Consider the following 20209-nt stretch of genomic DNA (forward strand, 5'->3'; position numbering starts at 1 on the left):
AGTTTTGTGCCTTGGAGATGGTTAACCCAGCCTGAGTCACAGCTCTTCCCTACCTGCATTGTGCTTTGCCAAATATTTATCTTTGTACTGCTTCTTTTTCTTGCCAAACCAAGTACAGCTGGCCTGCTGTTCCTGTTTGGTCTTCTCCATGGCAATGCAAGCTACTCGCCTGGCACACAAAGAGAGAAGGGAAGATCAAAATTAATGTACAGTTTTGTAGATAAAGTGAAAAATCACTCATTTGAAGAGTTTACTTGAAACAGCATGAACATACTCATTGAAACCTTTCAAATCACTCCTGTAAAGGTCATTCTTTGGTTTACATGACAATTTCCTAGAAATGCTTGAAAAATATAATGACATTGTATTCCTCAAGCATATACTAACAGATAACATGAATTAGAAGCTTACTCAAGTGGCTGTGAGGTACAGTGAATGATGATGGGATTTTGAGTAAAGACATATCTGGTTTGAATCCTGGCTTTGTCACTCACTAGCTGGTATGGAATACTTAGTGTCAGGCACTTTTCTAGGAACTTGACATGTACTGTCATTTAATTTTTCTACGGATACATGGAATTACATCATCATTTTACAGGTGAAGGGACTGGAAGGCAGAGAGGTTAAATAATTTGCTCCAAATCACAAAGCGAGTATGTGGGAGTGGGGAAGGTGTGCCACCAGAGCCTGTCATCTCATCCAGAACACTCCAATGGTAAGGTCCAGAGCTGCTCAGAATCTGCTGTACAGGATTAGAACAAAAAATGTAAATGATGTCCCTACCACAATGCCAGGTACACAAGGGACACTTAATAAATTTCTAGTCTAAGAAAAGGTGCACAATGATAAAATTCAGTTATAATCACAATCAAAGTTATTATTTGGCTCTACTTGAATATGGCATCAAGTATTGACAACATAAGCAGAGCTGTTGTTAAAAAGTTGCTGTCTTAGGTTTAGGTTAAGCAAATACTTGCTGTCATAATGGTTTTGCTAGTGAGCCAATCAGGAGTCCATGAGTCATGCAAAATCACTATCAGATTGCTATATGGTGCGTTATAAAGGTCAAGTTAACTTCTGATGAGGTTTTATTGATTTGTACCCCCCACCAGCAGCACATGAGAGTTCCTATTGCTCCAGTTCTTGCCAACCTTTATTAGCCATCTTTAATTATAGCCATCAAGGTGGATAAGTAATGAAATGCCACTGTATTTTTAGTTTACATTTCATTAATTACTAATTACATTGAACAGCTTTTCATATGTTCAATGGTTACTGGACTTTTTTTGCTGTTGTTTTTATAAAGTTTCTGTTCAAATCTTTTGGTCATTTTCCTGTTCATTTGTCTTTTCTCATTGATTGGGAGGAAATCTTTATATGGCCTGGACATTATACCTTTGTTAGTTCTGTGTGTTGCAAGTATCTTCTTCCACTGTGTGGCTTGCTTTTTTACAGTTTGGGTTTTAACATGTTAGCTTTTAATGTACCAGAACTGATTTTTGCTTATGGTGTGAAGTAGCAGTCCAATTTTCTTTTCTTCCCACTAATAGATACCCAATTGTTGCAACATGACTTACTGAAAGGCCTGGTCCATTCCTTACTGCTATGCAGTGCTGTTTTTGCTATATGTCAAGTGTTTTTTTTTTTTTATAATTTATCCTGTAAATGTCTTAAATTCTGTTATATTTGTTCCTAGGTTGTTGACTTAAAAACACATTTAAAATACTTTGTAATCATGAAAATTTCAAACAGATACAAGAATATAGTGAAACAAACTCCAGGTATTTCCAACTTAGTTTTGACAGAGTCATATAGCTTATTTGGCTTTATTTACATTCTATTCTAGATTATTTTGGAATAAATCCAGGAGTGTATCCTTTCCTCTTTAAATAGTCTTAAATCCCTTTAGAATTGATAGCTTCCTTTTTCTTTTCTTGCAATTTATTTGTTGTGGAAACTGTTGCGTAGTTTTAGTACTGTCTGGATTTTTCTTGAGTCCCTATGGTATCTTTAGTATGTCCTTTTGTTCTTGGCATTTCATGCAAATAGGTAATTAATCTAGAGGCCTAACTTGATCCAGGTTCAATTTGCAAGGATATTTTACAGTATTATTGTGTTGCTGAAGTTATGTGCAAGGTACATATGGTATCTCTTGAAAATTTTTTGTTTGTGGCTAGCAAATAGAAATAGAATGGATTTTTGTATATTGATTTTGTATCAGTACTTTGCTAAACTATCATAGTAATTTTAATTGTATATCTACAGATTCCTTTGAATTTCTATATAAATTACATCTTTAATTTTTCCTTTTTCAATTAGTTAATTGTAGGTTTACTTTAGATGTTCTTATAACAGAGTGCCCTCCAAGTCATAGTTTGTGAGAGCTGTAATCTCATCATTGTATGTTGAAATTTTTTTGGGGGGATTTAAAAAATTGATGTAATACTTGTACCTATTTATGGGGTACAATATAATTTGATATAGGTATACAATGTATAATGGTAAAATCAGGGTAATTAGCATTTCCATATCCTCAAAAATATATCACTTCTATATGTTGGGAAACTTTAGACTGCATTACTTATTTTAAAGTATATATTAAATTGTTCTAGCAATGCTATTGTGTCACAGAACACTAGCATTAATTTCTCTTAGTTATCTGTATTACCTGTTATCTTATCTTTCTCTATCTCCTTTCCTGCTTTTCTCTTGTATGTTGAATTTTATCAAATGCTTTTTCTGTATCTAATGATGTGACCATGTGAATTTAGTGTTAATTAAGTGGATTAATTTGATGGATTTAAAAACAAGCTCCCAGTAAAAATCTGTGGTGTGGCTCACGTGGCATGATACCAGAAGAATGAAACTTATTTTTTACCAGTCACTCAGGAAATACACATTAATTCTTTAAGTTTAGTCAGTGCACAGAAACCATTTTAAGGTTAAGGTCAAACTGGAGGGAAATTTTAAACACATGCATTTTACTGATGACTTGGATGAAGATCTTGTAGACAAGGGAAGGGATGACAGATCTAGGGATCCAAAACATATCAAAGAACCAGACTGATGTGCTTACAGTAAGGCAGCTGAGTCCAGATAAAATTGATTTCTCATTTTGAGGAATCAAATATATGAACTGGGTAGCTACACATTTGAGCAAAGCTTCCAGGTCTGGCCAACAGTATTGTTTCCAATCTTTCTACGGAGCATTACATGCTGGCTAGCAACTAGATGCCAATGCTTTCTCAACAAAGGAAAATGTTCTTTCCCCTTAACAAGGAATGGTTACTGAGCCTCCAAAGTCCTGCTCAAGTCTTATAGCACATACTGCCTAGTGGGCCACTTCCTCCTCCTCTCAGCTTGAATCCCATTCTGTTTCTTGCAACTATATTGAGCTAATTTTTTTTTGCAACAAAATTGAATGTACTTAAAATGTACAATTTCATCGGTTTTGGCATATGTGTATAACCCATGAAACCATCAGTATGACCAAGATAAACATTTCCATAACCCCTGTACTTTCCTCATGCCCCTCTGTAGACCCTCTCTCACTCTACCTTGTCCCCAGGCAACCACTGTTATTATAGATTAATTTCCAGTTTCCAGAAGTACACATAAATGAAATCATACAGTATGTCATTCTTTTTGCCAGGCTTCTTTCACTCAACATAATGATTTTGAGCCTCACCCCATACTGTCACATGTATTGATAGTTCATTCTTTTTTTACTGCGAAGTGGCATTCCACTGTGTGTACATAACATGATTTGTTTACCCACTCACCTACTGATGAAACTTACTTAAAATTTTAGCCATTCTAATAGGTGTGTGGCTGCTCAGATTTTAATATTATTTTTTCACCCCTGGAATGTCCTCTGGTCCTTCCTCAAATCTGTGATGTCATTTAAAGTCTTTTTCTGCTCCCTAAGGTTATTTTTCAAGCTTGTTGTTGAGTTTTTAAAACCTAATGAGCCTAGCTGAAAAAACTTTTCATCTTCTAATTTCTGTAACTTAAGTAGGTTTGGGTTTGTTTCTGCTGCCTGTCGTTTCTGTCGGGTCAGGCTTGCTTCCTTGTGTGCTGGCAGTTCTGGTTGGCCACTGGCCTGGAAAGAGTTTGCGTTGGGGGTGAGGATGAGGTGAAGATACAAGTGCTCTCCTTCAGAGATTTTCTTTTTGTTAATACCATCCATCTAGAACTCTTAGTAAAGAAAAGGGAAATTCCGAATCAGGTATATGGCTTGAATTTCCCTGGCTCCCGCAGGTTATGTGTACCTGGGTGCAAATCCATTGAAGACAATACCAGTGGCCACAATGTTTTCGGATGAAGTGCATTCCCCTTTTACTCTCATCTTCTGCTTTGCTCCATGACAGTACAAGCTTCTATATAGTCGCCTGGTATTGCAGGGGAAGGAGAGCATGCTTACCTGTTTGTTTTTAACTTGGGGTATCATCTTTTGCAAGTCCTAATAATATGTGGAGAGTCTCCTAACAGATTCCCCAAGTTGTACAGGCACTAAGTATTTTTTCTTTTTATTTGAAAGGGAGGGAGGGAGAGAGAGACACAAACACGTTTACACACAGGAAGGGAGGGAGAGAGATACTTTCCACTCTGCAAATGCCTAAATAGTTGGGGCTGGGCCAGGGCCAAGATGAAGCCAGAAGCAGAGAACTCTATCCAGGTCTCCCACGTGGGTGGCAGGGACTCAAGTACTTGAGCCATGACTCATTGCTTCCCAGGGTGTGCACTAGCAGGAAGCAGGATCAGAAGCAGAGCTGAGACCTGATACCAGGCACTCCAATATGGGATGTGGGTGTCCCACGTCTTAACTGCTGTACCACACACCCACCCCAGGCCTTAGGTCATGACCCTGGTCCTCTGGCACAGAAAGATTCAGCAACAGCAAATACTGTCTTGGCAAAATGGGCCAATTTTGTTTATCATTCTGATTAAAGGCTTTCATACAAAAATCAGTCAGAGTTCCTCCAGTACCTTTCCAGCTATTTAATGCTTTCAAGGCCATTAAAAAACCATATTTTCTGTGGTACTTTTATTTTTTTTCAGCAGGAGGACTGATCCAAATAACCTAGTCTGCCATAACTGGGAATAGGAAGTAATCTGTTTTCCCACCACTTCCAATTATTAGTGAAATACGACTTAGAAAGAAGATCTGACTAGGGAGAAGAGGTCTCAAATCTGCATATTTTAAATAGATACCTATGCTATATGGCAACATTCAAGAAGATATTTTATAAAATGTAAATATCATTACCAGCATAACAGCATCGTCATCAAAACAACTTAGAAATCACTTTCTCCCTAACTCAGGCTTAAATCTGTTTCTTGAAGAGCAGAGTGAAAGACAATGCCAGATGGGAGGCTACAGCTTCTGTATTTGGGCCCACACTTCCTCCAGTGCAAAATGATGGCATCTGAAGTCCTCATTCGTTCCAAAGCTCTACATTTAAGAATATATTTGGGAAATGTGGATAGCATGAAGAGGAGATCAAACACGAGATTGATGAAAACATCTCTTCATTCGTGGGAAAAATGGGTGTTACCCTGCGGACTCAATGTCTGTTCTCCTTGAGCTCGGTTCAAGTATGCGACAGGGAGCAGGAACAAGCAGAATATCCACTGGTTATTTTTTGTTGCATGAATCAAAACTCAGACATTCAGCGATCTCTTTTGCACTAGATTTCTGGTATATTGCCCAAGTACCAACAAAGGTCAGGTCACCAGCATTTTTCAAAAAACAGTTCAACTAAGCAAACTGTAACAATGGCACAAACTATATGAAGGCACTTCAAAAAGTTCACGGAAAAATGGAATTAAAAAATGAGTTTACTTTGGTGCAAAATATTTTTAAACCCATGCATACAAGGGGTCTTCGAGGCAGTCACAGAAAATGTGTATTATGAAAAAATTATACACAGATTTCAGTGTTTTTGGTGCCAAAATAAACTTATCCTTCAATATCATTTTTTTCCTGTAAACTTTTTGGAGTCCTCTCATATAGTGATCTGTGACTCCTCTTAGTTAAAAATAGGGTTCAGGGGAGGGTATTGTGGTGCAGTGGGGTTAAGCCAAGGCCTGGGATACCCACATCCCATATCAGAGCACCTGGGTTTGGGTCCTACTAGCTCCCTTTCTGATCCAGCTTCCTGCTAATGTACCTGCAAGATAGCAGATAGCAAGTACTTGGGTCTCTGCCACCCACATGGGAGACCTGGATGGAATTCCTGGCTTCTGGGTTAGAGCTGGGCTCAGCTGTTGTGGGCATCTGGAGAATGCATCAGCAGATAGAAGGTCTTTCCTTACCCCTGCCTCACCCTGCCCTTTCTATTTTTTTTTAAAAAGATTTATTTTTTATTTATTTGAAAGACAGAGTTACAGAGAGAGGTAGAGACAGAGAGAGAGAGGTCTTCCATCCGCTAGGTCACTCCCCGGATGGCTGCAACAGCCAGAGCTGCGCAGATCTGAAGCCAGGAGCCAGGAGCTTCTTCCGGGTTTCCCATGTGGGTGCAGGAGCCCAAGGACTTGGGCCACCTTCTACTGCTTTCCCAGGCCATAGCAGAGAGCTGGATTGGAAGAGGAGCAGCCGGAACTAGAACCGGTGCCCATATGGAATGCAGGCGCTTAGGGCCTTTAACTCGTTGCACCGCAGTGCTGGCCCCTGCCCTGACTTTCAAAAAAAAAAAAAAAAAAAAAAAAAAAGAAAGAAAAGGTCTAAAATCTCTGTGTAACTTTAGCTTCCTTTCAGAGCTTAAGTTTTCTAACAGAAAAGACATTTTTTAGAACAGCAAAGTCAGGAATGAAGCTTCTGACTTCCCTTTTCTCCTAATGGTGACATATATTTTACCTTCCAATACTGAGTAAGGGGTAGGCGTTTGGCACAGTGGCTTAAGTGGCCTGTTGGGAAGCCCATGTTGCATATCAGAGTGACTACTCTGCTTCTGATCCAGCTTCCTGCTAATGTGAACCCTGGGAAGCAGCAGGTGATGGCTCAAGTACTTGCACCCCTGACACCCACATGGGAGACTCAGGTTGAGTTCTGGGCTTCTGGCTTTGGCCTGACTCAGCACAAGCTTTTGCAGGCATTTGGGGAGTGAACCAGTGGATGGACAATCTGTTTCCCTGCCTTTCAAATAAAATGAAAAAAAAAAAAAAAGTCAAAAGAACCCTTGATTGACATGGAATCACAGCATGAAAGCATGCAGAGAGGTGAGGAGAAGGTACGTTTAAATAAAGATGCCATTCTAGAAGGACTGCAAGAGCACATCGAGTAGAGGGGTCTATGGTGAGACTGTGCTGTGGTCCAAGGCTAAGTCACTCAACTCTCTCCAGACCTTGTTCCCTTCTGTGTAAAACCAAGACCTGACTCGGTACCTGGTATCTCACCAGATGCTGAGGACTCCACTCTCTCGGAAGACTACTTGAACTGTTTGATTGCCTACTAAAGGCAGGAATATATCAAACAGGCTACACACTATAAAACCATAACATAAAGTGGAAACGTGGATGGGCGGGGTTTTATTTTTACTATAAAACAAACAGAACAACAAAAACATACCATTCCTGAAGTTCAGGAGAAGGAATGAGACCTGCAGTTCCGTTTTTGGAGTTTTCCAGTTTACCCTGCCACCAATTGTGATCATCCTTACTAATAATCTGGATGATGTCACCAACTCTGAATCGAATGCCAGCTTCTTTGCAGGGGATGAGGTCATCCTTGGCTGGATCATATTCAAATTGTGCTCTTACATAGATCTATAAAACAGGAGTTTGTAAGAAAGGATGCCACAGTGCTGTGAAACAAAACAGTTAGCTCTAGTCTAATAACCACACGTCAACACTTACAATACAAACAGGACCTCAGATGGTAAAAGCAAAGACAATGCATGGAAATAGGACAAAACAACAACAACAACAAACCAAAAAAAAAAAAAAAGAACAAACAAAACAAGAAAACCAAGCGAAAAAACTACCACCAGAAACAATGTACTACCTTTGATGTGTGCAGGTTCAAAACCTTGCAGTTTTGATTTGGTAGGAACACTTAAAATACTTGTCATAAAAATAGTGACTTAATTTTTGCTTGTGCTATAACAGAATAGGCCTATAATTATAGAGAAGTATGATATAATTTTAAAATCTGCATTGGGTATGCTGGTTGTTATGGACAAGTTGTCATGGCCACATGGCAGCTTTAAGCTATAGATACTAGTAGTCAAGGGAAGTTCAAGCCCTAAAACAGCACATGATAAAAAAAACTAGCAAGAATTCTGGTAGTATCTTGTTATCAAATGCCTACATGACAACTGGCAGTGTATCGACACACTGCAGACAAACTTAAGTGTAGCTCACAATTCTTTAAAAAGTTAAAAAAAGTTTTTTTTAAAAAAGGATTTAGGCTTTATGTTTGTTTTTTACTCTTCTGAGACAATGAAAATGAATTTGAGCCCAGGCTTTGTCAATGGAAACCTGAAATCACACACAGAGCTTCAAGACATGCATAGTACAGAGCTCTGAGTTTTATATTATGTGAATTTACATAGGGAATAGATTAGCATACAAGAGGTGAGCATATGGCAATGTTTTATGAATTACTGGATTTCTAAATGCTTTAAAATAAGGTACTGTGTATCCAATGATGGTCAATTATGCAGTCTTAAGACTAAACTGGGTGAATTCTATTAGGTGCTAATTTATATAAATCTTAACTCTATATCTGATTATTTTTTAACACCACATTTCAAGAAAAAAATCCCATAAAGGCTTGATATCTTGAAATTAAATTTGAATATTAATGTTTAAGTCACTGTAAAACCAACCTGAAGGCTTTGGGTGTATTATGTGATTTTTATGTTTATTTTCCACAATCCAGCCTATAAAATGAACAGAATCCTCCATTTGCATCTAATATTCATACTTTAAAAGTGCTGTTGATTTGAAAGTTACTTGCTAGTGTTACACAGCACTTAACTTCTCATGTTTCAACTAACATAGGCATATCATGTTGCAAGTCCAAGATACTTATGTCCTTTATTTTTCATTATAAATGGCTTTTATACACATGCAATTACAAACTTAAAGACAAAGCTTTCAACTTCAGAATATGAATGCTTAAAAACGCTTACCAGCATGTAATTTTAGCTAGTTTTAGAATTCTAAGAATTTTGTAAGCTTCAAAATTCTTTTCCATACCCAGAGGCGGGCCCATTAAGACCTCCAAAAGGCTGAATTCTCAATGATCAACACAAAATTATCAGGTTGAAATTACAATAACCATCACAGCTACAAAGATGTGAGGAAAAAAATCTGTATAGAGAATTAGTCATGTGTAATGTGTTAAAATGAAATGGTACAAGCTCTCAACGCTCAAATGTTATGGTCCAAAATGCAGACATTATGGGATGGAAAGGGTTAATAAGGGATTGGCTATTAGCAGCTCAGTTTAGAGAAGTTTCTAGAGAGGATATCTATTCACCTGTCGTCCTTTTGGTTGGGTAGTTGATGGCAAGTCCTGTAGAATAAAGCCAACCCAGGAGAAAAATTTTCATTTACTTGTCAAGAGCACAAGGTAATTTGTGTGTTCTGTTACAATATGGTTAAAAAATGAGCTAGATTTAAGTTGTAAAGAGATAATATACATTATTCCATTTCTCAGAAATGTTGAGTTATCAAAAAGTCAAACCCAGGCCATTTAGCAGCAAGCTGAAGAAAGCAGGTAAGTTTAAGCAGAGAGAAAATGTGTTCTTAAGAAACAACTCAGCATCTTCAACACAAAAGCCACTGCAAGTGAAACAGCCTATTAAAAAAATTCCCAACTAAAAGGAGATGTTGCCCTTTTTCAACTCAGTCACTGTAACCATTTGGATTTTGAAAAATTCCATGGCTGTATGGATTTTCACCATCTTAAAAGTACGAAATATTGACTTATCAATGAATTCCTTTGGTAGCCTGCTTTGAAGTTAAAAATAATGTTATAGACAAATTTCTTTCACAATTTCTGTTACTGATAAATACTACTTCATTTGATATGATCTCTAAATTATTTGCAATTTTACCTGATTAAAATGTTGGTATATTTTTTAAAGGGCAAATGAAAAGTCAGGAAAAATGCCATACTGCTGCATCATTAGAACTCTTAATAATTTCAGCTGGGTGATAAACAGCAGTATCAGCAACTTAGAGAAGATTTGCTTACCCCCAAATATTGCAAACCTGCACCTACAAGTGCTTCAGTTTGTTTAAATAAATTAAAGACAATTCCTTCTCTATTCCAAAATAGATATTTCTGAAAAATGTTAAATTCCATGTTCAAGTTCAATATAAAGTACTTTGTGTTAAAGATGTGATAACAGCGTGGCTTAAGTGCAGTTTGAAGCCAGATTCCTTTTGCTTTTCATATCCAGGCAAGGCTTATAATTCACAAAAATATGTGCACGTACCACAATAACAGAGGGCACACCAATTCGTAAACTTAGATAGCGGAAACTAAAACATGTTGCTGATATCACTCAGAATAGAAAAGTATAAAGCCCGAGAATACCCAGATGCCTACTCTGCAAAATCCTCACATTTCATTATCTGTCTCAAATTTAAAAAATTATAAATTATAACAAATTTCCATTTGTTTCCTTTGCATAGGTTTGAGCAAAGTCTTGCATACTACTATGGTGGTGCAGAAATATTTTGAGTGACCAAAGTGGTCTTGAAGTATGTTTCTTCAGATTTAACTACTGGAAGGGAGTTTTAGTGAGAAGAAAATGTTGAAGAAGACTTTCCAGGAGTGAACTGCATTGCAGCTGTAGTAGCCTTGTGGATCTGCAGAAGACAATCTTTCCACTGAACACATGTAACTAGAACACTCATGGCAGGTGAGCACCAACAAAATTGTCACACTTGGCTGTGTGGAGCTAAAGTTCTTACCGAAACAGAATTGTTAGTGCTGCTATGACCATTAGCTGGGGACTGTCTGGAAGTGGAGGGGGAATCTCTCTGAAATAAGACACAAGGTTCATTAACACAGAACACTGGCACAGAAACAGATATTTACATCAACAGTTATAACCAGTCTGACAACCATTTCCTTCGCGGTTTGAGCTGTAAAGGTGTCACACTGACTTACTCGCATGATTTCACTGAAGTAAAGAAAAAAATTTTGCATTTTGAAGATTCACATATTGTAAGCCATGACTGTCATTCATTAATCATTTCTTTCCTGTCTCCCATATAATATGCCCTCTAATTCCTTTTAATGAGACCCAAAAGAGTGACTTGATATTAAAGCTCTACCATGTATTATAAGATGATAAATATTACAATGAAATTATTGTGCTGAAGATACTAACTGCTTAATTGTTATTAAAGATTAGGTTTGAAACGTATTTCATAATTTTTAGGTACCTTGGCAGCAAGGATTACTGAATGGCTCAATTAGAAGAGAAACGAACCTAAGAGAAAGACTTCATATACTGTAATCACCTTAGACTCTTTCTAGAATAGATAGTACTGGTAAAGGGTGAAAGATAGATACACACCAGAGAAGAACTCATTTTTCTTTAGCTCATTTTCATAGATTGATTAAAACAATCATCTTAAGCCTTTAACAATATTACACTTCTGGCAAAGATCCCAGGAGTCACAGCCTCTCTGCCTAGGTCCACGCTTCTTGGTCGTTCTCTGTCTACTATTCAACACACTCAAGATCCTTTCCAGACTTCATTCTCTTAGGGTCTAAATCAACTTCAAGGTTAAGAACAAGGAGAGGAAGAAAACAAGTACAGTACTTTTTAGTTTTTGGCTTGGTAGAGTTCTTTTAAGGCCTTGAAAATTGCACATTCACATAAAAGATATTTGTTTCCTCCTACAAAATTTAAAGAGAATTTCTGGAAGTTATTCTATTTAAAGGTAATAGGATCCTTCAGAGGAGCATTCTCAGACAACAGTGAGAAGATCTACCTCCAGGTGCCACCTTCACCGACTCAAGTCAGTACGGCCAGGGCGAGGAGCAGGGGTTCACTCTTTTACCAAGGGTCTGGGCATACAGATGTAGGCCACAGAGCCTTTCTATGAGAAGCACCGCCCTAGCTGGGAAGAGTCCAATCACTGGCTTGAATTCTAGCACAGCACAGGAAGGTCAAAGGGTTGAGAGTGTGGCTAGGAGTATCATTACTTTATGATTCAGAAGTGAAGAAGGGAAGAGGGGCTTCTTACTCAAGACAGCATAGACTTTACATGGAAAATACTGGTCCTAGCCCCAAACACAAGAGAGACTGATGTTAATAACCAACAATACCTTCTGGTTAGTAAGCCAGAGAGACAACAATCAATGTGGCTACCAAATTTCTTCCACAGATGAGAGATGGTATAAGGAACATCTGTGACTTCAGAATCTTAAAATTATTTACATAAAACTTGCATGACATTCTCTTTTTCCCAGCAAGGTCTGTGCTCCAGGCCACAAATTTCAGTACTCTGAATTCTGGATCAGAAGGAGTTCTGCGTTTTATTTTGAAACACATTATTAATTGAAGTTCCATATGAAGCCACCAAGAGGAGCTCAAGACCCGATATAATGGTCACCCCAATTGTCATGGCTCAGTAAAAGTACACTTGACAAAGTGACAAATTCTTATACATTTCTTCAATAGGTTAAGAAAAAGTATATAAAGCCTGATTTTTTTGTGTGTGTTAAATTTACAGCTTCACTAGAGACTGTAAGAAGGGTTGTAATCAAATTCTCCTAAGTACAAATCCAGTAAGTTACCCATCAGTCTTAAAAATTAACTTTAGAAAATGTGCACTTCACGTGGATGTGCACATGCTTGGAAGACGCCCATGAAAGAACAGTGTGCAAGGACTAAAGAATAATACCGATCATGCCAGTTTCTATTCCCAAATAAAAAAGAATAGATTTTTGAAACTCATGTCATAACCAACACAATACTGAGTAATATAGGTTAGAAGAACTACAATTTCTATGGGATACACCTATTCTAAGAAAGAAACTTTAGGGGTTTTACTATTCTAGAAAACTTATTTGCTTGTAAGTCACATATATTCCAAATATAAACAATTTTACAAAAGGTTACAGAAACCTATAGCCCTCTGGCCAAGTTAGTTACTAATTTATCACAGAATTATCCATCTATAGACCTGTCAAAATTATTTGAAGTCTATCTCAATGCACATAGACGACTTCTCAGATAATTGGAAAGAAGAACTATCTATGTGATTTCTTAACAAGGGAAGTAAATGTACTTCCTGGAAATACTGCACTTAGATCTTGATTTGGTTTTCCCCTGAGAGGCTCCATTTTTTTCTTTATTGAGTCTTATATTATTATTTGTAGCTTCTCTGAATTTTGCTTAGATTTCAGCCTGCAAAAAGTTCAAGTGCTGAAGAGATCCACAAGGAAGCAGGGCTGAGTAGGTGGATGGGACCTACTCTGTTCCGTTATCTTTGTTGCAAAATTGGTGTGCAGTGATCTAACAGCACAGGCAGAAACAGTTTCCCAGAAAGCAAAAACGTTCAGCCATCAGCAGACAGTTAGTTAAGAACTCAGGAGAGATGGGGGTGCTTTGTTAGAGTCATTACCTCACAGGATGAAGACTGAGTGCGGTAACTCGGCACGATCTTGAAGGTAATACTCCCCCGCATTTCCCTCTGCAGAGAGAAAAAGGAGAGCTCTCTTATAAACACAAGTGGCATACAGAAACACCCGAGGAAGCACTCCAAACATGTGAAGGCAATCAGCTCAGTCTGCTAGGAGCACGTGGTCCTAAACTGAAACCTAGGTAGAAAGCAGGGGCTGCTCATGTTACCAACAGAGGAAGTTCCTGGGAGAAGCCCAGCAAAGTCAAGGCTGACTGCCTTGTTCAGCCAGCAATGGCTTCAGCGATCTTTGATGGCTACCTTTTTGAGACGGGGATGCCAAACACTCCAAGTGATATGCCTTTCAAAAGTGAATATAAAATGAATTAGACAATAGACTAAGTAATTACACAAAAATTATATTTGGTATGATATGGTATGACAGCATACTCCAACAATTTTGCTTTTTACTTAGTCGTTTTAGCTGTATTTATTACTGGAGCAAGTCTGCAGTGCTTATTTCATACTTGATAGGTATTCATAACATGGTTAGCTGCTACACCGCAGTGGGAAAAGGGACCAGGGGTCCAAAACATCTCCCTTTGCTCACTGTGACACTGAACATAGGCAAGGGCCTGCTATTCTGCTATTTAAAAAAATACTAAGCCAAATCTGAATACAGATGTTGGTTATGTATGGTCAAAGCTGGTCTGGCCTACCACGACTTTCCTCCTGTGTTGTAGACAAATCTACTATAGCCAGCTGTGACTCAGCTCAACAGGGAAGTGGTTTCTGACATTGCTGATGTCAGGATACTTGAGGTCAGTGAGAAGCGAGTTCACATGCATACTCACACACTGCACAGGTTCTCTTTAAACATCTGCAAGGCGAGAAATAGGAGGTAAAGGCTGAAAGGGGGAGTGTTAAAGTCTACACTGTTACAGATGGCCAAAGGTTTGCAAACTTTCTTGCATGGAAACATTTTCTTTTTTTTTTTTTTTTTTTGACAGGCAGAGTGGATAGTGAGAGAGAGAGAGAGAGACAGAGAGAAAGGTCTTCCTTTTGCCGTTGGTTCACCCTCCAGTGGCCGCCACGGCTGGCGCGCTGCAGCCGGCGCAAAGCGCTGATCCGAAGGCAGGAGCCAGGTGCTTCTCCTGGTCTCCCATGGGGTGCAGGGCCCAAGCACTTGGGCCATCCTCCACTGCACTCCCTGGCCACAGCAGAGAGCTGGCCTGGAAGAGGGGCAACCGGGACAGAATCTGGTGCCCTGACTGGGACTAGAACCCGGTGTGCCGGCGCCGCAAGGCGGAGGATTAGCCTAGTGAGCCGCGGTGCCGGCCGCATGGAAACATTTTCCTAGTTGTCAGTTTTTATGAATGTTGCGCAAGTGCAAGTCCACACAAATGATGGTACCAGAAATACTCTGATCACAAAGAAATGCCTGCTATTTGTGTATGAAAAAACAAGCTCATGAATTAAAAGTGAATTACAGAAAAAGGAAAAAAAAAACCTCCCAATTACTCACAAGCATTTTTTGCAGCTGTTCCACTGTTTGGTTAGCCACACTGATGCCATTGATTTCTCGAATTTCGTCACCAACATGAAGTGTACCTAAGAAATTAGACAAATTTATTAAATCCAAGGCAGCAATGTAATTTGAAAAGTAAACTACTGAAAGCTGGTATTTCAGAAACAAGTAGTTTGGCTGCAGCAGGATTATTTAACTCATGTAGCAAACTCACCAAAACAGATGTATCTACTTCCGGAAGGCCCTGTACCAATGGCTGGCCATGGGAATCTCTATTTTTCTGAGACACTTGGTGTGTAAGTATGGCTTCTGGATGCAGACTAGGTTGAGATCCCAGCTTTTACACTCATTAGCTTTAAGATCTTGGGTATGTTATTGGAACTCTCCATGATTCAGTTTTCACATTTTTTTAAAAAAAATAGATGTTAAGCTCATCGGGGGCCCTGCATTTCTTCTTTTCCCTTTTTTTTTTTTTTGAGATTTATTTATTTATTTGAAAGTCAGAGTTACAGAGAGAGAGAAGGAGAGGCAGATAGAGAGAGAGGTCTTCCATCTGCTGGTTCACTCCCCAATTGGCTGCAACTGCCAGAGCTGCACCAATCTGAAGCCAGGAGCCAGGAACTTCTTCTAGGTCTCTCATGTGGGTGCAGGGTCCCAAGGACTTGGGCCATCTCCCACTGCCTTCCTAGGCCACAGCAGAGAGCTGGATTGGAAGTGGAACAGCCGGGATCAAACTGGTGCCCATATGGGATGCTGACACTGCAGGTGGCAGCTTTACTCCCTATGCCACAGCACCAGCCCCTCAGTTTTCACATTTGTAAATGGAGATGAAACTAGTACCTATCTCTTAATATCGTTTTGAGGACTACATGATTTAATATGAAGTTAAGGGCTTAAAATTATTCTTGGCACACAGTTAATAAGGACTGTGTAAGCATGTGTTGATAATATTATCTACCAAATAGGATACAAAGGTTATTAATGTTCCAGGAACTGGACATAGTATCTATGTAACATCAAAGTTACATTAAACATACCTTAATCTTTTCATAGTTTGGCATTTCCGTATCTTGCAATCCTTCAACTAGAAGTGGATGAGTACTAGTGGTTGGAGTGTTATTTACAATTTTGCTTCCTTATTTAAAAATTGTGCACATGTTTACATACTGATCTAGCTTTGTTACCAAAAGCTCACAGTATCTTTCAGTGGTACATACTAAGATGTGTAGAAATAAAATGTCTGGGTTTTGCTTCAGAAGGGGGTGGGCAGTAGGCAAGCTATGGAAGAAACTAGTACGGCTATGAGTTAATGATAATTTTATATGGGTTGTGGGTATGTGGGTGAAATCCACTTGTATCCCCAACTCTCCTTTCCAGTGAGTGGGTTCCAGAGTGGTGGCAAACCAAGGGTGAGGGAACCGTTGGGAAGGGTGAATGCCGAAGCAGCCAATCCCTGTTATCCACAGTTGGAGCCATGGGCCAAGAGAAAGCAAAGGAAGATGAATCTAGGGTTCTGACCCAGGTCAGCGGCACCCCATGGCAACTGGCAGAAAAAGGAACAACTCTTTTCTGGAGGAAAGCATTCCCAGTTCAGGCCCATAGGACTTCCAATGATAATAATCAAAAGGGACCGCACATTTAATAAGGCAAGCTACTCTACGTGAGCATCATCAGAAACGGCACAAATAGATTTAGATCCTTAAGGATAAAAGAAACTGGAATGGTTAGATACACAGTATAAAATAGCCACATGTTAAATATTAGAAAAGAGAGCACTAAGTTATAAGGATGAGCATGCAATAAGAGACTATCAGATGTAAGCAGATAGATCTGAAAATAAGAATAAAAACAAGTGACTAATGTACTTCTAAAAAAGAAAAACATAAGTGGCATGAAAGCTAATGAATGGATGAATTAAACAGTTCCAATATGGCCAAAGAGTCTCAGTGAACTGGATGATTTAGAATGCAGGTCAGAGAAATAAGGAAAACAGGGAACAAGAAATAATGGCTGCGCATTTTCTTGAGTTGATGAAAACATGATCACACAGATCCAGGAAGAATAGTATTTCAAACAGGATAAAGAAATACATTCTGATGGGGCCGGTGCTGTGGCGTACGGGTAAAGCCACCGCCTGCAGTGCCAGCATCCCAAATGGGCCCCAGTTCAAGTCCCAGCTGCTCCACTTCTGATCCAGATCTCTGCTATGGCCTGGGAAAGCAGTGGAGGACGGCCCAAGTCCTTGGGTCCCTGCACCTGCATGGGAGACCTGGAAGAAACTCCTGGCTGCTGGCTTCGATTGGCCCAGCTCTGGCCGTTGCAGCCATATGGGGAGTGAACCAGCGGATGGAAGACCTTTCTCTCTCTCTCTCTCTCTCTGCCTCTGCCTCTCTGTAATTATGCCTTTCAAATATACAAATAAATCTTTTTTTTAAAGAAATACATTCTGAGAGGTAGTGAAACCAAAAAACATCAAAGACAAAGATCTCAAAACACTCAGAGGCAACTGACAGGTCACCTACAAAGCAAGGATAATCGCAGTGACATCAGATTTCTCATTTTCAAACAATGCTCCCCAAAGGGTACTCTGAGGTGCAAGAAGGAATCGTGGGGCCAGCGCCGTGGTGTAGTGGGTAAAGTCGCCTCCTGCAGTGCCAGCATCCCATAAGGGCACCGGTTTGAGACTCGGTGGCTCTACTTCTGATCCAGCTCTCTGCTATGGCCTGGGAAAGCAGTAGAAGATGGCCCAAGTCCTTGGGCTCCTGCACTCGCATGGGAAGACCTGGAGGAAGCTCCCGGCTCCTGGTTTCAAATTGGTACAGCTCTGGCCGTTGCAGCCAACTGGGGAGTGAACCAGTGGATGGAAGACCTCTCTCTCTCTCTCTCTCTCTCTCTGTAACTCTGACTTTCAAATAAATCAATCTTTGGGAAAAAAAGAGAAGGAATCATGAGCAAATAAAATCAGAAATATCTTAACAAAAATGGCCATATATTTTTATGTTAATTTCAAATTTATAGATTTAGTTTTTCTTCTTTTTTTTTTTTTTTTTTTTTTTTTTTGCAAGGCAGAATTACAGAGAGCAAGAAATCTTCCATCTGCTGTTTCACTCTCCAAATGGCCCTAATGGCCAGGGCTGGGCCAGACCAAAGCCAGGAACTGGGAACTTCTTCCAGATCTCTCACCTGGGTGCAGGGGCCCAAATGCTTGGGTCATCCTCTGCTGCTTTCCCAGGCACATTAGCAGGGAGCTGGATGGCAAGTGGAACAGCCAGGACCTGAACTGGCACCCAAATGGGATGTCAGCATCACAGGTGGTGGCTTAACCCGCTAAGCCACAACACTGGCCTCAAATTTGTAGATTTAGTAAAAGGTGGAAGATTAGTAAGATCTGAGGAGAAACCACAGTATGATTTGTGAATTTTAAAACAGGACTAGAACACTGGGCCAGAAGAGTACCTACATCAGAAGGCACAGGATCAAATTTAGTGTCCCAATGTTTTTGTATGACAGCTGGATTAAGATGATGTTTAGCTTTAGTATATGCAAAGCCAAATATGCATGATAAAATTTCAAAGTAGCCACTAAAGGAATACAGACAGTACAGGGGAGGGGGTTGAGATAAAAAATGAATAATAAAATCAAATGAAAAAGAGAGTAAATGTAAGTTTAAAAAATCTCAATATGGTAGAAATATAGACCAGCCCATTATCAGAGTGCATTAACAAAATGAAAAACTCAACTTTGGGAATGTTTGAAAGAAATCCACTAAAGCATACAGATGTAGAAGATTGGAAATAAAAGAATGGGAGGACACATTAGATAAAATAGGTTTAAAGCAGAAAGTACTACTAAAGATACAACTGGTCATTAGGCTTATCCTATGTACCTAATGAAACAAGTTCAAATACATAAGCCAAAAGTGAGAATTCTATAAGCATAAACCAAAAACTTATGATAAAGGGACATTTCAATAATTATTAATAGGTCAAACAGATAAAAAATCAGTCAAGAAATAAATTTGAACAAAAAAATTAACAACCCCAAATCAACCATTATATAGGGGACTCTATATCCAACAATCAAAGAATAAACACATGGCTCATTTATAAAAATGATTGCAATGCTATTCCATAAGTAAGTTTCTACAAACCTCAATGAAATGGTGTCATACAGACTACTCTGACTATATCACAATTAAATTAAAATTACAAAAAGACATCTAGAAAATTCCCTTAAATGTGGAATGTAAAAAATATTTCTAAACAACTACTGTGTCAATGAAAAATATACTGCTAGAAATACAAAAATACTTAGAACTGAATTAAAATGAAAATGCTTTATATAAAAATTAGTAGGATACAGATAAAACAGAACTTAGAGGGAGATTTTAAACACATATATTAGAAAAAGAAAAAAGACTGGAAATAAGTAAATTCCATGTCTAATTTAAAAAGTTAGCCCAAAACCAACAGAAGGTAAAGATTACAAAAATTAGGTCATAAAAGAACAAAATAGAAAATAAACATACAAGGGAGAAAATGAACACAATCTGAAGTAGGGTTTTAAATAAGTATCTCACAAGGATGATCCAGAGGAAAAATGAAGGCCCACATAAAAATATTATGAATGAAAAAAGGACATAAAGGCAGATGGTGGAGAAAAAGGGTGAAGAAATTTTCTGCAATAATATTTAAAAACTTAGATTTTTTTGAAAAATGTAACTTACTAAAACACTCAAGAAACAGAAAGCCTGGATGACCTTATGAATGTTAAGGAAACTGATGCAGTTGAAAAAACAAAACTGAAATTTTCCTTAAAGAAAAAAGTGAAATAAAACCAAAACAACAAGCCCTGATACTTTTATAGGCAAATTCCATCAAACTTTCAAGACATAGATCATTCCAATATCATTCAAAGTCTTTCAGAGAATCAGTGAGGAGGAAACATTCTCCAAGTCATTTTCTGATGGGATTATTAATCTTATGGGATTATGAAACTATAATTAGAGAAATACAAGAAAGGAAAACTAACTACAGGCCAGTTTAACTGATAAATGCAAATATCAAAATCCTAAACAAAACA

At 38.6% G+C, this 20209-nt stretch overlaps 1 protein-coding gene across 1 annotated transcript in view; it reads right to left on the reverse strand.

Moving 5' to 3' along the window:
- The window catches only part of CASK (calcium/calmodulin dependent serine protein kinase), a 368265-nt gene that overhangs the window by 22166 nt on the left and 325890 nt on the right, over positions 1–20209 (reverse strand). Inside the window, 6 exon segments of the mRNA XM_070067495.1 lie at positions 54–169; positions 7571–7767; positions 9488–9523; positions 10933–11001; positions 13603–13671; positions 15125–15210. Of these exon segments, the coding sequence (XP_069923596.1) occupies positions 54–169; positions 7571–7767; positions 9488–9523; positions 10933–11001; positions 13603–13671; positions 15125–15210 (573 nt within the window).

This window comes from Oryctolagus cuniculus, chromosome X, assembly GCF_964237555.1.
Source record: "Oryctolagus cuniculus chromosome X, mOryCun1.1, whole genome shotgun sequence".
NCBI classification, from domain to species: domain Eukaryota; kingdom Metazoa; phylum Chordata; class Mammalia; order Lagomorpha; family Leporidae; genus Oryctolagus; species Oryctolagus cuniculus.